General features: G+C 43.2%; 1 protein-coding gene across 2 annotated transcripts in view; it reads left to right on the top strand.

The window, feature by feature from the left end:
* The window catches only part of LOC134436890 (arfaptin-1-like), a 23,320-nt gene extending 6,927 nt beyond the window's left edge, over positions 1-16,393 (top strand). For both annotated transcript variants that reach the window (XM_063186213.1, XM_063186214.1), the window contains exons 3-8: positions 4,833-4,923; positions 6,043-6,185; positions 10,043-10,264; positions 10,815-10,972; positions 15,018-15,192; positions 16,201-16,393. In XM_063186213.1, coding sequence (XP_063042283.1) covers positions 4,833-4,923; positions 6,043-6,185; positions 10,043-10,264; positions 10,815-10,972; positions 15,018-15,192; positions 16,201-16,356 — 945 coding nt within the window. In that variant the 3' untranslated portion in view covers positions 16,357-16,393. The remainder of the gene's footprint in view (positions 1-4,832; positions 4,924-6,042; positions 6,186-10,042; positions 10,265-10,814; positions 10,973-15,017; positions 15,193-16,200) is intronic.
* The last annotated feature ends 1,594 nt before the right edge of the window (positions 16,394-17,987 follow it).

Genomic DNA, 17,987 nt, shown 5'->3' on the forward strand with positions numbered 1-17,987 from the left:
CTCTTTTCTCACTCCCTGAAATCCAAAAGGGTTTAGTTGTAAGCAGCTGGGCCTCTTTCTTCTTGGATCTTCAATAACATGACCTGGATAAATGAGGATCTTCAGGGCCACTTTATTGTCCCTCTCCTCTTTTTTGTCTGTTTTAGCCCATCCGTCTGTCCGTGTATCTGTCCCTTCTTCCATCTTTCTCCATCTTTTGGGATCTTTTTCAACCTTTTGTGACCTTTATTATGGCAGTACAGTGAAGAGTGGGACAGAACCCTGGTCCTCCCCGGTGTAACAGTGCAGTGTCCTAATGTTTGAGCCACGGCTGGTTCCTCTCTGGCTTTTTTGCCATTGTTGTACCCCTCTCTCCATCCCTCTTGGAAGATGACTGCTAATCTGTCCACCTTCTGTCTGTATGACACTACTTCCATTCTGTCTGTCCATTGGTCTATCGGAAAAACGGTTGACTTTTTTCATTTTTGTTGTTGTTGTGGAAAGTGCAGCAGACATTATGACTGAAGGAGACTGGCAGAGACGGGTGGGGTAGGGGTAGGGGTAGGGCTGGGAAACGACCCAGGCTGGACTCGAACCTGGATCCCCATGGGCAATTTGAGCCCATTTGTGGTCAGGTGTCTAGTGTGCTGTGCACACAGCACCATCGGAAACCAGCTCGCTTTTTGAAGGGTTTGTAGACGATGCATGTCGGTTGATGTTGTTCCTGTATGGAGTCGGTCTTGACACCTCGGCTATGGTACGAGATAGCATTGTATCTGTTTCATTACAGTTATTACAGGGTATTTGGAGCAATCCAGGGTTGGGTGCCTTACTCAAGGACAATTCAGTTATGGATGGAGGCGTAGGGAGAGGTAAGGGTGGAATTCAAGCCAGCAACAATCTGATTGGAAGACCAATACCCTTATGCCAAAGCGGCCTCTGATATTTATTCTTGTCTGAAGCATTTGCTTACACAGTTGAATCTGTTTGGCCCATTGGGCCAGCCTTGTGAATGTTCATCACAAACCAAACAAATTGAAAGGCTCCCTTCTTTGATGTTCCAATGTTGCATTTTCAAATTATTCTTGCATACAGTACTGCCACAGGCAAAAGCTGCATCTCAGATGTGCTGGGGGTGGAAGTAGCCAATCACAGATTTTTCCACCACTTGCCTTTGATCTTCGCAACACAGTCGCATTCTAGAACCTTCATGGGCGTAGCATGAAATCCTCTATGACATCATAAACATGTAACGTCGGAGGGGGAAAGGTGCGCTACGCCAGAGAGGCTGCTGTGACACTGATGTCTCCTGGCAGTGGCTGTGGGATTACTGCCAAACCCCTCCCCGGTATACACACACACACACACACACACACACACACACACACACACACACACACACACACACACACACACACACACACACACACACACACACACACACACACACACACACACACACACACACACACACACTCCAGGCGAGGGCTAACTCCTGGCTGCCGACAGCCTTTGAGCTGTGCTGTGGCCAAGTTAGAGTAATTAAGTCATCGTCCATGACAGGGAGCCTCTTTTTTTGGGGGGGTGGGGGGGGTGGCGGGGGGTATTCTCCTTCGATGTAAACCCCCTCCATTTTCAGTGGCAAAAACAAGACAGGATATGGAGCCAGAATGGCGGACCACATGTTGTGAGGTGAAGTGAAGTCTCTGACTCTCACACTTTCTGACTGTAGCAAAGTCACTCTGTCACACGTACAGTCACGCATGCAATACACACACACACACACACACACACACACACACACACACACACACACACACACACACACACACACACACACACACACACACACACACACACACACACACAGGCACCGGCAGGCATGCAATATGTACACAAACACATACAAAGAAAGACATGGTTGCATGCATGCACACACACACATACACAGAGCCAGTCATTTTCTCTTCACACATGCACGCATGTCTGGATGGACTCCGACACACACACCCACAGACACATACACAATCACATACATGCACGCACGTCACACGCTTTTCTCTTCCTCTCACTGTCAACCATGCACAAAGACACACGCTGTCCCTCTCTCGCTACCTCCTCACTGTCAAAACATGCACACATACACACATATCACTTTGCAGACACATGCACACATAACTACACACACACACACACACACGCGTGCACGTCTTATGTCATTCTCTTCAGCTCAGTGTCAACCATATACAAACCCAACATTCTGTCCCTCTCTCACTGTCATCCTTCATTTGTCTCTGTTTCTCCCTTGACACTAGGGGTGTGGGTATTGGCAAAGGGTTCACGATTCTATGCACATTATGCTACACATGCCACGATGCAATTCTATCACGATGCATTGCGATTCATGTACTATTGCGATTAGGGATGCAAATTATCAATTAATTCATTAATCATTAGTTGATTGCCTTATCGATCGACTTACGATTAATTGATAAGTGGCGTTTTCCCCCCCAAAATCTCCATGTTTCTCGAAAAAAAACTACTACCGGTAAGTCTAAAAATGTATATTAGAAAGTGAGATAAAATTCTACATTTAAATGAATTCCATTTAAATTCTTTAGACCAAGGGTGATTTAAATATTCCCACTATTGACATCCTTTTTCAAGCACACTCTTCTCATGCCCATTTCACCTGGGGCTCTTGTCAGAAGAATTGGCGATTAATGTTTTTTAATCGATTAATGCATTGTTCGATTAAAGTCGATTAATCGTTTGCATCCCTAATTGGGATGCGTTGCAATATTTACTTCAGTAAATTGGTAAAAAAAAGCTTATTTCTCAGTTGCTGTGTAACATTCATAAGTCAACCTCTTAAATCTTATTTAAGCATTTTAGCATCTGGGAGAGGGCTTCCATCGCAATAGAAATATGACTTACTCTCTACTGAACAAAATGAGCCAGTGGCAAATTCAATTTTATTATTAAAATAATCCATTGAGGGGGTGCTGTGGCGCAGCAGCACGCTAAGCCCCCCACATTTGGGCTTGCATGCCCACCCTCGGGGACCCCGGTTCGAGTCCGGCCGGGGTCATTTCCCGATCCTCCCCTGTCTCTCTGCCCCATTCACTTCCTGTCACCATCTTCAACTGTCCTGTCAAATAAAGGCATAAAAGCCCATAAAATATATATATAAAATAATCCATTGTCTTGAAGCGATGTGGTATATTGTGAAAATAACTGTAGCGACGATGCATTGTCATGACAATTGTTTTGCATACCTCTATTTCACACACACATAGTAGTACATTCAAATGCACACTTTCCGCATCCATGATGATGATGTTGATATTAGACCATCTGAATCCCACTGTACTATGGAGGGATGAAGGGGTGAAAATGTAACAGTCCCGCCTGATAATCCCTCAGCATTCTTGTGCTGCTGCTAACACAGGGAATGTTGCTGATTTAGTATACCTAACCTAACGGAAGGGGTGTGGTAGTTGGGATGGACTGGTTCATTGAATTAACTGTACCAAATACTGTATGTGTCAGGGTTTTTACCTTCTGAGCTGGGGGATGTCCACCCCCAGCATATCGGCACATAAAATGTCAGCGTCACATACTCATGATGATGATGTCAAAGATGGTAATGATGATGATGCCGGGGATGTTGATATGGATGTGTTTCTTCTACTTATATTAATCGGCACCTGTTTCTGCTGTATTAGACTCATTGACTATAAACTGGTATGTAAATCACATAAAAATGTCCTACGTCACTCTGTCACCGTACCCATGATGATGTGTATGATGATTTGTATGATGACGTGTATGTGTGTTTCCTCACCTTTACCTGTGCCCATCACACTCATCCCACTATAAACTGGCGTATAATCGCATAACAATGTCACACGTCACTCTGTCACTGCACTTGTGAGGGCTTCGGGTGGAGGTGGGGTGGGTGTGGGGGGGGCTCACTGCCAGTCAGGTTAAGCCTCCAGACACAGATGTTGATTGGGCCTGTCAGCTGTCAGCTGACTGACAAGGTGGGAAATGAACGTGAGAGCAAGCTGAGTAGAGCGAACACGAGTGTTGATGTCACTCTCTCTCTCTCTCTCTCTCTCTCTCTCTCTCTCTCTCTCTCTCTCTCTCTCTCTCTCTCTCTCTCTCTCTCTCTCTCTCTCTCTCTCTCTCTCTCTCTCTCTCTGGCGCTGTCACCCGCCTTGCCACCTTTCCAATGTGTGAGTGTGATGTCTGTGTGATGGTTTTCTCTAGAGGGATGTTGTCATTTATTAAGTGTGTGTGTGTGTCTTTGTGTGTCTGTGTCTGTCTGTGTGTGTGTGTGAGTATGTGTGTCTTTGTGTGTGTGTGTGTGTGTGTGTGTGTGCGTGCGTGTGTGTGTGTGTGTGTGTGTGTGTGTGCGTGCGTGTGTGCGTGCGTGTGTGAACGCGCGTGTGTGTGTGTGTGAATGTGTGCGTGTGTGTGTGTGAACGCGTGTGTGAACGCGTGTGTGAACGCGTGCGTGCATGCGTGCGTGCGTGTGTGTGTGTGTGAACGTGTGCGTGTGTGTGTGTGTGTGTGTGTGTGTGTGTGTGTGTGTGTGTGTGTGTGTGTGTGTGTGTGTGTGAACGTGTGTGTGTGTGAACGTGTGCGTGTGCGTTTGTGCATGTTGTGTGTGTGTGTGTGTGTGTGTGTGTGTGTGTGAGCGCGTGTGTGAACGCGTGCGTGAACGCGTGCGTGTGTGTGTGTGTGTGTGTGTGTGAACGTGTGCGTGTGTGTGTGTGTGTGTGAATGTGTGCGTGTGTGTGTATGTATGTATGTGTGTGTGTGTGTGTGTGCGTGCGTTTTCCCAGGATCTCCTCTGCATGGACTCAAGCTTCGAAGGTGCTGCTTACACTCCAAGTCCATCAACACTGACAGATCCCATTTCTCCACCTTACGAAGGTAAATCCGAGTTTACGCGCGATGCAGCTCCACGTGAACACCACAAGACCACTTCCCTTTTTTTCTTACATAATCCTAAATATCTCCTAGACTCGGGGTGTATCCCAAGAACCTGGCTCAGTAGCTAACCAGGTTAAGCTAACCTCAAGGTTGTGGTAAATCATATAATACAAGAGCCTGGAGTGCTCATTTTCTTCACTAAATGACACCTATGGGCTATCTATTAGCAGATTTACTACTTCATGCAGGTTAACCTAATCAAGTTGATCACTTAACCATGTTCTCTCCTGAACTGATCTAGCTTGATATCTGCATGTGTTATGTGTTTTATGTGCAATGTTTTTGTTCTGCCCCGCAATGCCTGCATATTGTGTATGTTGCATGACACATTTTCCTTTGGGTTCAATAAAGTCACTCTACTCTTCTTTACTCTACTGTCCTGTAATTCATCACAATAGTTTCTTTCTCTTGGTCAACTTGAACTCTGTTTGAACTCTCTAGTGTTCGTGTTCATGTTTTCAGCTGGTTTCCATGCAGGTGGTGGCGTATCAGAGCATCCACAGAGAGTACTACCAGAGAGAGTAGAGAGAGAGAGGTTCCATTGGCCCATTGTTTCCTGGTTCTATTATTGGGGGGGGGGGGGTCCCCCTTTAGGCAGACCTCGGCAGACCTGAGGACTGTTCTATTTAATGCTAGGAGCATTATGACACGCCCCTTTAGGCAGACCGGAACCTGATCACATTAGGTGCCCATAGAAACCTATTATGTTGGCATATCTCTATACTTAAAGAATCTCTGGTACTACTCTGTTATTATTTCTCTCAGTTCTCTACGGTACTCTAAAGTAGCAGCAATACTGTAATTCTGTACTATAATCCAGTTACAATAGTAGCAGCAGTAGCCTACTATAATTCTGTGGAAAGGAACCATAGAGAGGCAGGGGGGAGGGGGATGTATGTATCTATCTTTTATACATTTGTTTTTGAGTCTTGTCTATCTTGTCTTCAGTCTTGGTCCATACAAACGCACCCCAACCACTTCAGCTTCCCGTCTGGGATAATAACGTTTACTTTGACTTGGACTTTTTGTGACGTTGCCGTTCCTGTTGTGTGTTGGTAGTCCCCCATGGAGGCGAGGCTCCGGTGACCTCCCCAAGTGGCGGGGGAGGCGGCGGCGGCCCCGTGGTCATCAACGACAGCCTGCGCAACCCCACCATCGAGAAGCTGGAGCGCGTGCGCAAGTGGAGCGTCAACACTTACAAGGTGAGAACGAGTCGATGCGAGGCACGTGGTGATGGCTGTACAGCTGCTAAATTAAGAAAAAAAAATCCTTGTGTTCATTTAATCGCCAAGCCAACAGACCTTCCTCAGGGCCCTGTCCCTCAGGATAGGGCATAATGGTCTTCAGAAGAGAACCACAGATGTGGACAGTAATCTTTGTTCTGACATAAAACACTATACATTTCTTCCTACTTATACACAGATGACCTGTCTCACATAAGTTACGTAAAAACATATGCAACACCAAGACGCAAAACGCAACACTTACAGCCAGCACGACACACATGCACGTGAGTGACGCATCTCGAAGCCAGTAGTACCAACAAACAATGCATGTGCATATAAATGGATAATAATAACATCAGCTCTTTCAGGATGGAGAGCTGTTGATATAGTCATGACTTGGCCGTTGAATTTCCATGAGAAGATGTGGGTCATTGAATTTTATATGAGGAGGAAGCGGAGAGCGGGATGATTACGTGCATTTGTTGAGTGTGTAGTAGGGGTCTGTTTTAATTGGCAGAGGAGATTAGGAGGCTGTGTGCGAGCGTGTGTGTGCGAGCGTGTGTGTGTGAGCGCGTGTGTGCGAGCGCGTGTGTGCGAGCGTGTGTGTGTGCGCGCGCGTGCGTTTCTGGGGAAGAGTGAGTATTTGACAATACGGTAATGGGAATGGGAGTGAGAGAGAGAGTGTGATGTGTGTGTGTGTGTGTGTGTGTGTGTGTGTGTGTGTGTGTGTGTGTGTGTGTGTGTGTGTGTGTGTGTGTGTGTGTGTGTGTGTGTGTGTGTGTGTGTGTGCGCGTGCGCGCACAATGAGAGGAGAGCGTGTCGCATTAGCATAGACTCTGTGTGTGCATGCTTGTGTGTGTGTGTGCTTGAGTAGGACAACCAGGAGCGTTGCATTAGCATATACAGTTAGCATGTGAATGTGATCAGTGTTGCCAGATTGGTTTCCCGCCCAATTGGGCTGCTTAGGATGGCTGTCTGCAGGTAAAAAATTGTGAAAAGGGCATTTGGGCAGCTTTTTCTGCAAATTTATGGCCATAGAAATCAATATAATTTAGTGCTTCGTGGCGGATTTTGAACATCTTTTCAGCTGGAAATCATCAGTCACATCTGGCAACCCTGAATGTGATGATGGATTCTCCACTCTGCTCTGCTCTACTCTGCTCTCACCCCTGCAGTCTGTTACAGCAGCAGCAGCCACGCGACAAGACGCCACACGCTCCAAATCATTAATGCCCCCGCTAATTATAACCGCCTTCATTATCAGCACTCTCACACCCTCTCTCTTGCACTTGCTTCTCTCTCTCTCTCTCTCTCTCTCTCCCTCCCTCTCTCTCTCTCTCTCTCTCTCTCTCTCTCTCTCTCTCTCTCTCTCTCTCTGACACACACACAAGCTCTCTCTCACCGCCCATCTCACCTTCTCACCCTTCCTCCTCTCTGTGTCTTTCTCGCACTCTTTCACTCTCATTTGCTCTGTCGCTTTCTCTTTTTCTTTTTTCCTCCTCTATTTTTTCCTTTCTCTGTTTCTCCCTCCTTCTCTTTCCTTTCAACCTCCCTCTCTCTCTCTCTTTCTCGTCCTTCTCTCTGTTTTTCTCTCTGATTATTTCTTCTCTCTCTCCTTCTGTCTGTTGCTTGTCCTCCCGTATCTCTTTTCGCCTCTTTCTGCTCTCCTCTTCCCATTTCGTGCGTTGACAGGGCCGGATTATCGCATTGGCTGGGTATGGCTGCAGCCTAAGGTCCCCCACATGCAAGGCGGCGGCAGAATCATGACAAGATGCAGTATTGAAAAATTAGTTTGCATTTGGGTGGAAGAATATCATAAGGTTCTTCATAACACCAAAGATAACAGGAAGATACACACCAGAGAAAAGCTCATGTTGGAGGCTATGTGGTCATAAGGAGGCAGACCATGCACATGTATTCTGGCAATGTCAAAAAATAGAGGATTACTGGGAGGGAGTTTGGAAAAAGTTGAAAGAAATACTGGGGTATGAAATTCAAAAAACACCTCTGGTATTATATTTAGGATATATACCAGAAGACGAGGTTCAAGGAGAAGATACATACTTGCTTAAGGTACTACTTGCAGCTAGCCGAAAAGCAGTTACAAGAGCATGGCTTAAGGTAGACCCCCCAACTCAAGAAGACTGGCTTAGTACAGTGGAAGAGATATATAGCATGGAAAAGTTCTCACATTGTTTGAAAATGCGGGAGGAACTATTTGGAAGGAAATGGGTGAAATGGCTCTGGTACAAAAACAAAGATGATGCCACTGAACAAATTATAGATGAATAGACTGGATTGTTTGCATTTATATATTAAAAAATGAAGACGATGAACCCATAAGCTGTTATACTATGTTTTTGTTTTTGTTTTTTATTATTGTGTTGTTTTGTCTTTTTTCATGCTTGTAACTTGATATCTGGATGTAAATAATTAATAAAAAAGAAAGTTAAAAAAAAAAAAAAGAAAATAGTTTGCAAATTTGTTATTCTTAATTCCTAGCGCGGAATTATGCCGCTGGCCATGTCATTTTGCTGTGAAATTTGTGGGGGCCCACAACAACCTGTAGTCTAGGGCCCCCAACCCATCTTAATCCGGCCCTGTGCGTTGGTCCTGCTCACTCTGTGATTTGTCACACATGCCATCTCCTTGACTCTGCAGATTTCTCCCACGCAATTAATTAGGAAGCCATGGCGTAAAATATTCGTTCTCCATTTCTCAATTTCATTTTCTTCCCTTCTTTGTCTTTGTCGTTCCGGCTTGGCATGGTCTTTTAGCCCCTTAGGCTACATTTTTATGATCGTCGTGCTTTATTGTATTGCCTTCCATCTCAATTACATGCTCAACCGCTTTCATGAGTGAGCCTTGCATGAGATACTGCATATGCTTTGGCGCTCATCAAATATGTATTTTGCTATGGTGTTGTGACTCATTTTTTAATATTGCTCGTAAACTATTTTGATCTATTTACAAAAAGTACCAAACAAAGTACCAAACAAACACGAGCAACCAACCATCACCAGCATAACCACAACGTATCTCTCTCTCTCTCTCTCTCTCTCTCTCACTCTCTCTCGCACACGCTCTCTCTCTTTGTCTCTTTGTCTCTCTCGCTCTCTCGCTCTCTCTCTCTCGCTCTCTCTGTCTCTCGCTCCCTCTCTCTCTCACTCTCTGTCTCTCTCTCACGCGCTCTCGCTTTCTCTCTCTCTCTCTCCCTCTCTCTCTCTTTCTCTCTCTCAACTGAACTATATACTGTTCGCATCAATGTATTAGCTACATACAGTACCCCACTGTCTTGCATGATTGCAATAGTGGTAACTTGTGCATAGACTCTAAAAGTGCATAGACTCTAATGTCTTTTGATTCAGAAGTAATTTAATTCATCCACCATGAATAGAAGCTGCTGAAGAAGAGCTCATTACATCTTGAGATCAGGATGTCAGAGGGTGCTCTCCAAATGACTGTTAATAATCCATGGCTTCTTCCATCCTCATGCGTGGCTGAGATGGCTTTGACCAAGGCACCTAAACTAAAGCATCTTTGGGATAGCAATGTATTGTATATTGTGTAGGCATGACTTGCTTTACCTAATACTACTCACTAAATGCCCAGACCAGCATGCAGATTGCAGTGCTGCAAATAGCGGTATGACGACCTTCTGATCAAAGATGCAAACACCTTACACCCAAATGCCTAACCCAGGAATCTCCAGCCTTTCTGGGTCTGGGGGCTACCCGAAGAATTACAGTCAGGCTTTGACCTGCACTTTTCCCTGGGATGTGCACCTTCAACCCCTGCCCTGTACTGACATATCATCCTGTTCCTCTCCGCAGTGCACCAGGCAGATGTTGTCAGAGAAGTTGGGTCGCGGCTCTCGCACGGTGGACCTGAACCTGGAGGCCAGCATCGAGAAGCTGAGGGACCTGCGCAGTCGCTACGACAACGTCACCAAGCTGGCGCAGACCCTCGCCTCGCAGACGGCCCAGGTCACGCAGACGCAAAAGCTCCTGGGAGACGTGTTCGCCGACCTGAGCATCAAAACCCCCGAGCTGCACGTGAGTTTCTATGGAAGAGGAAGGCCGTGTCCAAAAACACTCTCCTTCACTAGCCGCGCTTACTTGGGCTAGTTTAATTAAAACAGTTTAACCTAGCCCATATAATAAACATGGCAAGTGAATGAGACCGTTAATATCATTGCATACTATCATATTGTATAATAATATATAGTTGGTTTAAATAAAGGCTTTACATGGACAGTTTGCATTCACGTTCTAAACCACCTAATATGATCGGATTGAATATTTAAACCATTTCGATTGAAGACTATTTGACTGTTCACAAGATGCATATTGAATCGGTTTATACATTTAATCAAATAAAAAGTGCTCATGTATGCTCATGCATAGAGTGTGAATTATGTAGTTTATCCAGTGTGCTGTGTGAGCAACGAGTTAACATTTTGGATTTGAGCGTAGCCTTCTCATTTTGAGGTCATTTAAGGTCATTCATGTCCACGTCTGCTCGTGTTTTGATAGACATTGTGAGGCCAATTTAATTACAGGTCATTATGCATGGTTTATTGTTTTAAAAAATGTCTTCCATCAGGAGGAGTTTGGTTTCAATGCGGACACACAAAAGTTCTTGTCCAAAAATGGAGAAACGCTGCTGAAGTCCATCAACTCCTTCACAGCCGGCATGAACACCTTGGTCAACCAGACCATCGAGGACACGATGGTCAATGTCAAGCAGTATGAGAATGCCAGGTAAAGTCATGCGTGTCGTTTGGGCATACTCTCTACTGTAGTAGCACACGTCAGGTTGGCGCAACGACAGCCAGTGCCACTATTGACTAGATTTTTTGTTTGTTTCTTAGTTTTTAGTGGACTATGTAAGAAGCATATTCATAGCGGCATATGAAACACTAATTACTAATTACTTTATGGGCATTAGATGTCGTTGCGCAACCTGACATCTGTGCCAAAAATGTTTTTTAGATATTTATTTTGCAAGATGGCAAATGTTTTGTTTGTTTTTGTAACAAAACTGCTGATTGTTTTTTTCATAGCTAAAAACAAACCAACACAAATCCACAATTCTGTGATGTACAGAGATGAAGGTCCTGTCTTCAGTCAAATCCCAGCCAGTCAGTCACGTGTTTGATCCCGCTGTATTTCTAATGACCCTGTGAGAAGTGCTTTGAAATGCTGCGTTGTGTGCTAAATGGGCTATACAAATAATGTTGCCTTGACTTGCCTTGGCTTGGCGTGGCTTTGGTTTGGCTTGACTTTAATACCCGGGGTGTGTGGATGTCCCTGGCAGGATTTAAATGGAGTACGATGTGCACCGGCACCACAGAGCCGGAGGTTTTTGTTTGTTTGTTTGAGGAACACCACTATAATTTCACTGCCTTATTGTGATACCAAGTGTTGTTTTTATGCTCTGTGGGGATGAGTCAATGGAGATGCTGTATACAGGGGTTTTAACCTTTTGATGCTGAGAGCTCCATCTTTTAGGACTTTGAGTCTTTTGTGTGCAAAATGAGCTACAGAAATCTGTCTGCAGACGTCTGTCTTGGCATTACTTCACACATTTAGAGTGTATTTGTTTACTTGGTTTATTTTGCTCTTCACTGTGAAAGATCTGTAAAATACAATGAAATATTGTTGTGTACAAGTGGATTATACAGATAAAGATGCAGTTTAAAAAGGTGGCTTGACTTAACTTGGCTTGACTTGAATACTCTGGGTGTGTATGTCCCCCAGCAGAATCAAATATAATGAGTACCTATCTCACAGACCTAGAGGAACCAAACCTTGACAATTTAAATGTTGCTGTGTATGAAATGGGCGACACAAATGAAGTTTCTTTGTCTTATGGACGTAATTTATTAAATATAATAATAATAATAATAATACAGTTTACTTGTCGCGCCTTTCATGGTACCCAAGTACATTTTACAGTACAGATTAAAATGGTAAGTATTATGTCAAAACAGCAGTAAGATAACTAGTAAAACGTTTTAAATATTTAGTAAAAAAAAGTAGAAAGAAACAAAGGTCAGCAATACAAGTTAAAATTTGTAGCTGCAAATAAAAGTCAGTAGAACATGTAATTTGACTTGACTTGAACACTTTGGGTGTGTGAATATCTCCCAGCAGGATCAAGTATGGCACGCGTCTTACAGACCTGAGGGAACTTTCAAATGTTCTTGTTCAAATGAATTTGAAATGTTGTTTATGAAATTGACCATGCAAATTAAGTTGATTAGGCGAGAAAGATCTGTGAAATACTTTTGTGTACAAAATGGCGGTAACACTTTATAATAAGTACCCCTTTTTAAGCACAAGTTAAGCCTTAGTTAAGCCTTATTTTAACATTAGTTAACCCTTAGTGAATCACGAGTTAGCCATTATGTAAGTATTATTTCTCATTTCTTAATCATTAACTAATACCGTTAGTAAATGGTTTGTGTGTGCTGATGTAACTGTTCGCTAAGCAAAGTTAAGCCTTAGTCAAGCCTTATTTTAACATTAGTGAATCACAAGTTAGTCATTATGTATTTCTTGGTAATTATTACATACTGTTAATTCATGATTTGTTTATGGTGATTGAACTTTCTGCTAAGCATTAGTAAACCATCATTAAAATGTCAGATAACCCTCCTTTATTTGTGAAAAAAACATTATCTCTTTGTTGTCTCTTGCCACCTAACCATTAACAAGTAGTATTAGGCATGTATGCAGGGCTCTAAATAACTTTTTTCATTACCAGCCAAAATGTCCAGTATTTGTTAATCTTACTAGCCAAACACACACTCAGTAATGGGTCGAAGTGTCTAGTAAGTTGTTCTTTTCTGCCAGCCAAATTGAAATTTCACCAGCATTTGGCCGGTTGGCTGGTGTTAATTTAGAGCCCTGCGTGTATGGTAATGGTTTGTAAACTTTTGCTTTAGCATCAGTGAAATCTTAATTAACCTTTTTGTAATGGTTAGTGTGTGATGACTGGTAACATGGCAAACAGTAAGTTGAGGCTCATGTGACTGCCCCTCGTGGATGTTTCTGGATATTAACAAATGACTTGTTAAGCTTTTCTTATGCATTATCAAGGATTTATAACCCATTACTTAAGTATATCTGGGGAACTGTTCTAAAGTGAAAACCTGTTAAGGCTTTACAACACATTAACAAATGACTTGTTAAGCATTGCTTATGGATTATCAAGGAGTTACAACTCATTGCTTGAGGTGGTGGTAGCTCAGATAGGGGCTTGAACAGGGTTCGACCTTGCAATCTTTGGGTTGCTGAACGGCTCCTCTACCACCTGAGCTACCACCGCCTCAAGTAATGAGTTGTAACTTCTTGCAATGGATAAGCAATGCTTAACAAGGCATTTGTTAATGTGTTGTGAAGCCTTAACAGATTTCCACTTTAGAACAGTTCCCCAGATATACTTAAGTAATGGGTTATAACCCCTTGATAATGCTTAAGCAATGCTTAACAAGTCATTTGTTAATGTGTTGGAAAGCCTTAACAGGTTTTCACTTTAGAACAGTTCCCCAGATATGCTTAAGTAATGGTAAATGGACTATGTGTATGTGTATGCCTCACATTCACACAGCGGTGACTGAGACTGCCACGCAGGGTACCACCCTGCCACCAGGAGAAACTTGGGGTTAAGTACCTTGCTCAAGGACACAACGATTGAGACAGGCCGAGCGGGGATCGAACTTGAAATCTTTGGGTTGCTAAACGGTTCCTCTACCATCTGAGCTACCACCGCCTCAAGCAAATGAGCTGTAACTCCATGTAAATCCATAAACAATGCTTAACAAGTCATTTGTTAATGGGTTGTAAAGCCTTAACAGGTTTTCACTTTAGAACAGTTCCCCAGATATACTGAAGTAATGGGTTATAAATCCCTGATAATGCATAAGCAATGCTTAACAAGTCCTTTGTTAATGTGTTGTAAAGCCTTAACAGGTTTTCACTTTAGAACAGTTCCCCAGATATACTTAAGTAATGGGTTATAAATCCTTGATAATGCATAAGCAATGCTTAACAAGTCATTTGTTAATGTCCAGAAACACCCACGAGGGGCAGTCACTTGAGCCTCAACTTACTGTTTGCCATGTTACCAGTCATCACACACTAACCATTACAAAAGGGTTAATTAAGATTTCACTGATGCTAAAGCAAAAGTTTACAAACCATTATCATACATGCCTAATACTACTTGTTAATGGTTAGGTGGTAGGAGACAACAAAGAGATAATGTTTTTTTTCCACAAACAAAGGAGGGTTATCTGACATTTTAATGATGGTTTACTAATGCTTAGCAGAAAGTTCAATCACCATAAACAAATCATTAATTAACAGTATGTAATAATTACCAAGAAATACATAATGACTAACTTGTGATTCACTAATGTTAAAATAAGGCTTGACTAAGGCTTAACTTTGCTTAGCGAACAGTTACATCAGCACACACAAACCATTTACTAACGGTATTAGTTAATGATTAAGAAATGAGAAATAATACTTACATAATGACTAACTCGTGATTCACTAAGGGTTAACTAATGTTAAAATAAGGCTTAACTAAGGCTTAACTTGTGCTTAAAAAGGGGTACTTATTATAAAGTGTTACCAAAATGGCTGGCTTGGCCTTCAACTGGAGAAACTGAACAAGATCTTCTCCGTTAATTTGTTTGCTTGTGTTCTAGAATAGAAATTGTGAAAAATTACCTTGACTTACCTTACCTTGGCTTGACTTGAACTCTTTTTGGGTGTGGATGTATCCCCTTGTCAGGATCGAATACGATGCGTACCGTACAGATCTGGAGGAGTTGAACATGGGCCCGCGGGATGCCATCACCCTGCCTAAGATCGAGCAGGCCCAGATGCTGTACCAGCAGCACCGGCAGAAGTACGAGAGGATGCGGGACGACCTGACCATCAAGCTCAAACTCCTGGAGGAGAACAGGGTAAAGAGCAAACTGCTGATGGAGCTGTAGGGTACTACTACATTACATTTAGCAGATGCTTTTAGCCAAAGCGATTTACAAAAAGGGCATGCAAGTACAGAGTGTGGGGTCAACAGTACACATGTAAAGAAGAACGATAGAAAGCAGTGATTTATAAATAGTGGAGGATCTATGAAGTGTAGTGCAAGTGGGTGTCCAGGATTAGAGATGAGTAGAGTTACTTATGTTATGCAGGGAAGCTCTCTTGGAAGAGATGAGTCTTCACAAGCTTCTTGGAAGGTTGACGCCAAATATCCCCACACAGCGAACTCGCAGGTGAATTTCGCCAGGCGAAAATTCGCCCGGGGGTCGTGGTCGGCAATAGTTCCAGGAGATACTTAGCGGGGCTAGCCTGCACTTGTATTGAAAAGGACGTTTGCTTGAAGGGTTCCTCACAGTCTGTCAGTTGAATTTCATAAACAGTACTTGCATACATATTTAAAATAATCTACATTGCATGTCAGTGATGATCAACTAGGATTAAGTATTGAGAATTTTTATTCCAAACATGGTTCTGCCTATGCTATTCATTTAGATGATGTCACTTCTTTATTGAGTGCTGGTATTGATTAATTCTACTGAGTGCTCCCTTTGGCTGCTACTGTCCTTAATACTGTACATGCTGTATGGATTGGGATAAGTTCCAGCTCAATTTTTATTTTTTGCATCCTGCTATGCAAGCTACAATACCATATACTGTACAAGCTAAACAAGCATAACCAATACTCAAATACTTTTTGGTACGTGTCCATAAAGCAAAAAGAAGATGCACACAAGAAAATCAAACACACACACACACACACACACACACACACACACACACACACACACACACACACACACACACACACACACACACACACACACACACACACACACACACACACACATGCACGCACCTTAGACGTCAAAAAAGAACCTGCCTAATTTAATGGCTGTAAACATGCTCTTCTGTGTGTGTGTGCGTAGGTGAAGGTGCTGCAGAAGCAGCTGATCTTGCTGCATAGCGCGGTGGCGGCCTACTATGCCGGCAATCAGGAGAAGCTGAACCACACGCTGCACCAGCTCCACAGCCGAATCCGCACCCCCGACACCGGCCTGCAGTCCTGGCTGGAGGACTGCTGAACACCTAATGCTAGCTCTGCGCAAGCTAGATGACCCCCCCCCCTCTTCCTCTTTCACTCCTCATCCACTACCTACTTCACCCCGTCGCTGCCCTAGAAAGACAAAGTGCAGTAAATACATATTGAAAATTGTCTTCACTACACCTCATTGATGTTATGACAAAGCCTTATAGTCCAAATGTGTCCCGTTTTGGAGTAACCACAATATTCAACCTAATACCGAGGCTTTGAAGGCGTTTTTCTCTGTTTCTATGTTGGCGTAGTAGTTACTGCAGTTTGCCTTTGTAGGGCCCCCTTTTCCCTCTGTTACTCCTCATCCACTATCTACTTTACCCCTTCTGTCCCATAATGCTTTTTTCTCTTACTTCTTCTAGTCCACCAGCTCTATCTTGAGCTCCCCTCTATCTCCTCCTGACTTGTCATCTTCCATCGTTATGTTCTGTGTCTTCTCCTTACTGCACATTTCGCAGTCCTGGCCGAAGAGTGCCAAACACTTAAAGCTAGCTAGCCCAATAATGGCTAAATCTTCTCTCACTCCTCGTCCACTTCCGCCATCTTAAGAGCCCCTCTGCCTCTCTCCTCCATCGATAACTTCTCATTCTCCATCGTCATGCTCTCCGACATCCTTCCTTCATTCTTCATCCCCCTGTCTCCCTTCTCTCTTTTTTTATTCACCACCATCTCAATCTCCCTTCTGTCTCCTCACACCTCCCTTTCTCCATCGTCATGTACTCTCCTTTCTTTTCATCCTTCTCCTGATGTTCCCCTCTATCTCATTCTCTCCTTCACTTATTTGACTCTCTCCAATGTGGACCAAAGCTCAAGTGACTAAAATGCACACTTAACTGGCACCCCCTTCTACCATCTTTTACTTCATGGCCAGCTCCTTCCCTCCTACATGTATTTGATGCCTTCAGACATGGACCAAAGCTTATGAGGACTTGTTATACAAAGTGATGCATACTTGTATTCATTCACAAATACATACAAGTGTGCTCACTTTATCTTATGTGTTTATGATTGGACAGGTGCATTGACTGGGTGGTAGAAGGGTTGTTCAGAGAATGAGGGGGAGCCAAAGTTCACACCAAAAATTTTTTAACATGTAATGTTGATTGTCATAATGTTCTTGTAATTTTTTGTTATCAAATGGGGATGGACGTCTTGGGTGGTAGTAGTACATGGATTGATGTGGTAGGAAAACAAGAGAGAGAAGATGGTGGGAGCAGTTTTTTTGTGAGAATATGTCTGAGGATTATATGACAAGGGCTTCATTGTTTATACGTTTTTGTACGTCAAGGAAACCAAACTTCAGACCAAAGTTTTGTGAGAAGATCTGTGGATATGAAATTTTAATAGCCCTGTGTATTCTTTTGAAACGGGAATGAATGTGTTAGACAGTTCTTGGGTTGGTGTGGTAGATACAAGACAAAATATTGGGGAACAAAGTTTTGTGAGGCGATCTGTTGAGATTATTTAAATGTTGAGCGCTTCAGCTCATATAACTATTATTGTTAGCCGGATGGGACATTTAAACTCTAAATTGATATTTTTGTCTCTGAAGGATCCTTCCAAAGAGTCCTTCAAATGTTCAGTTATGACACTCAATGTTAGCATTTTGCAAAAAAGTGA

The sequence above is a fragment of the Engraulis encrasicolus genome, chromosome 21 (genome assembly GCF_034702125.1).
Source record: "Engraulis encrasicolus isolate BLACKSEA-1 chromosome 21, IST_EnEncr_1.0, whole genome shotgun sequence".
NCBI classification, from domain to species: Eukaryota; Metazoa; Chordata; class Actinopteri; order Clupeiformes; family Engraulidae; genus Engraulis; species Engraulis encrasicolus.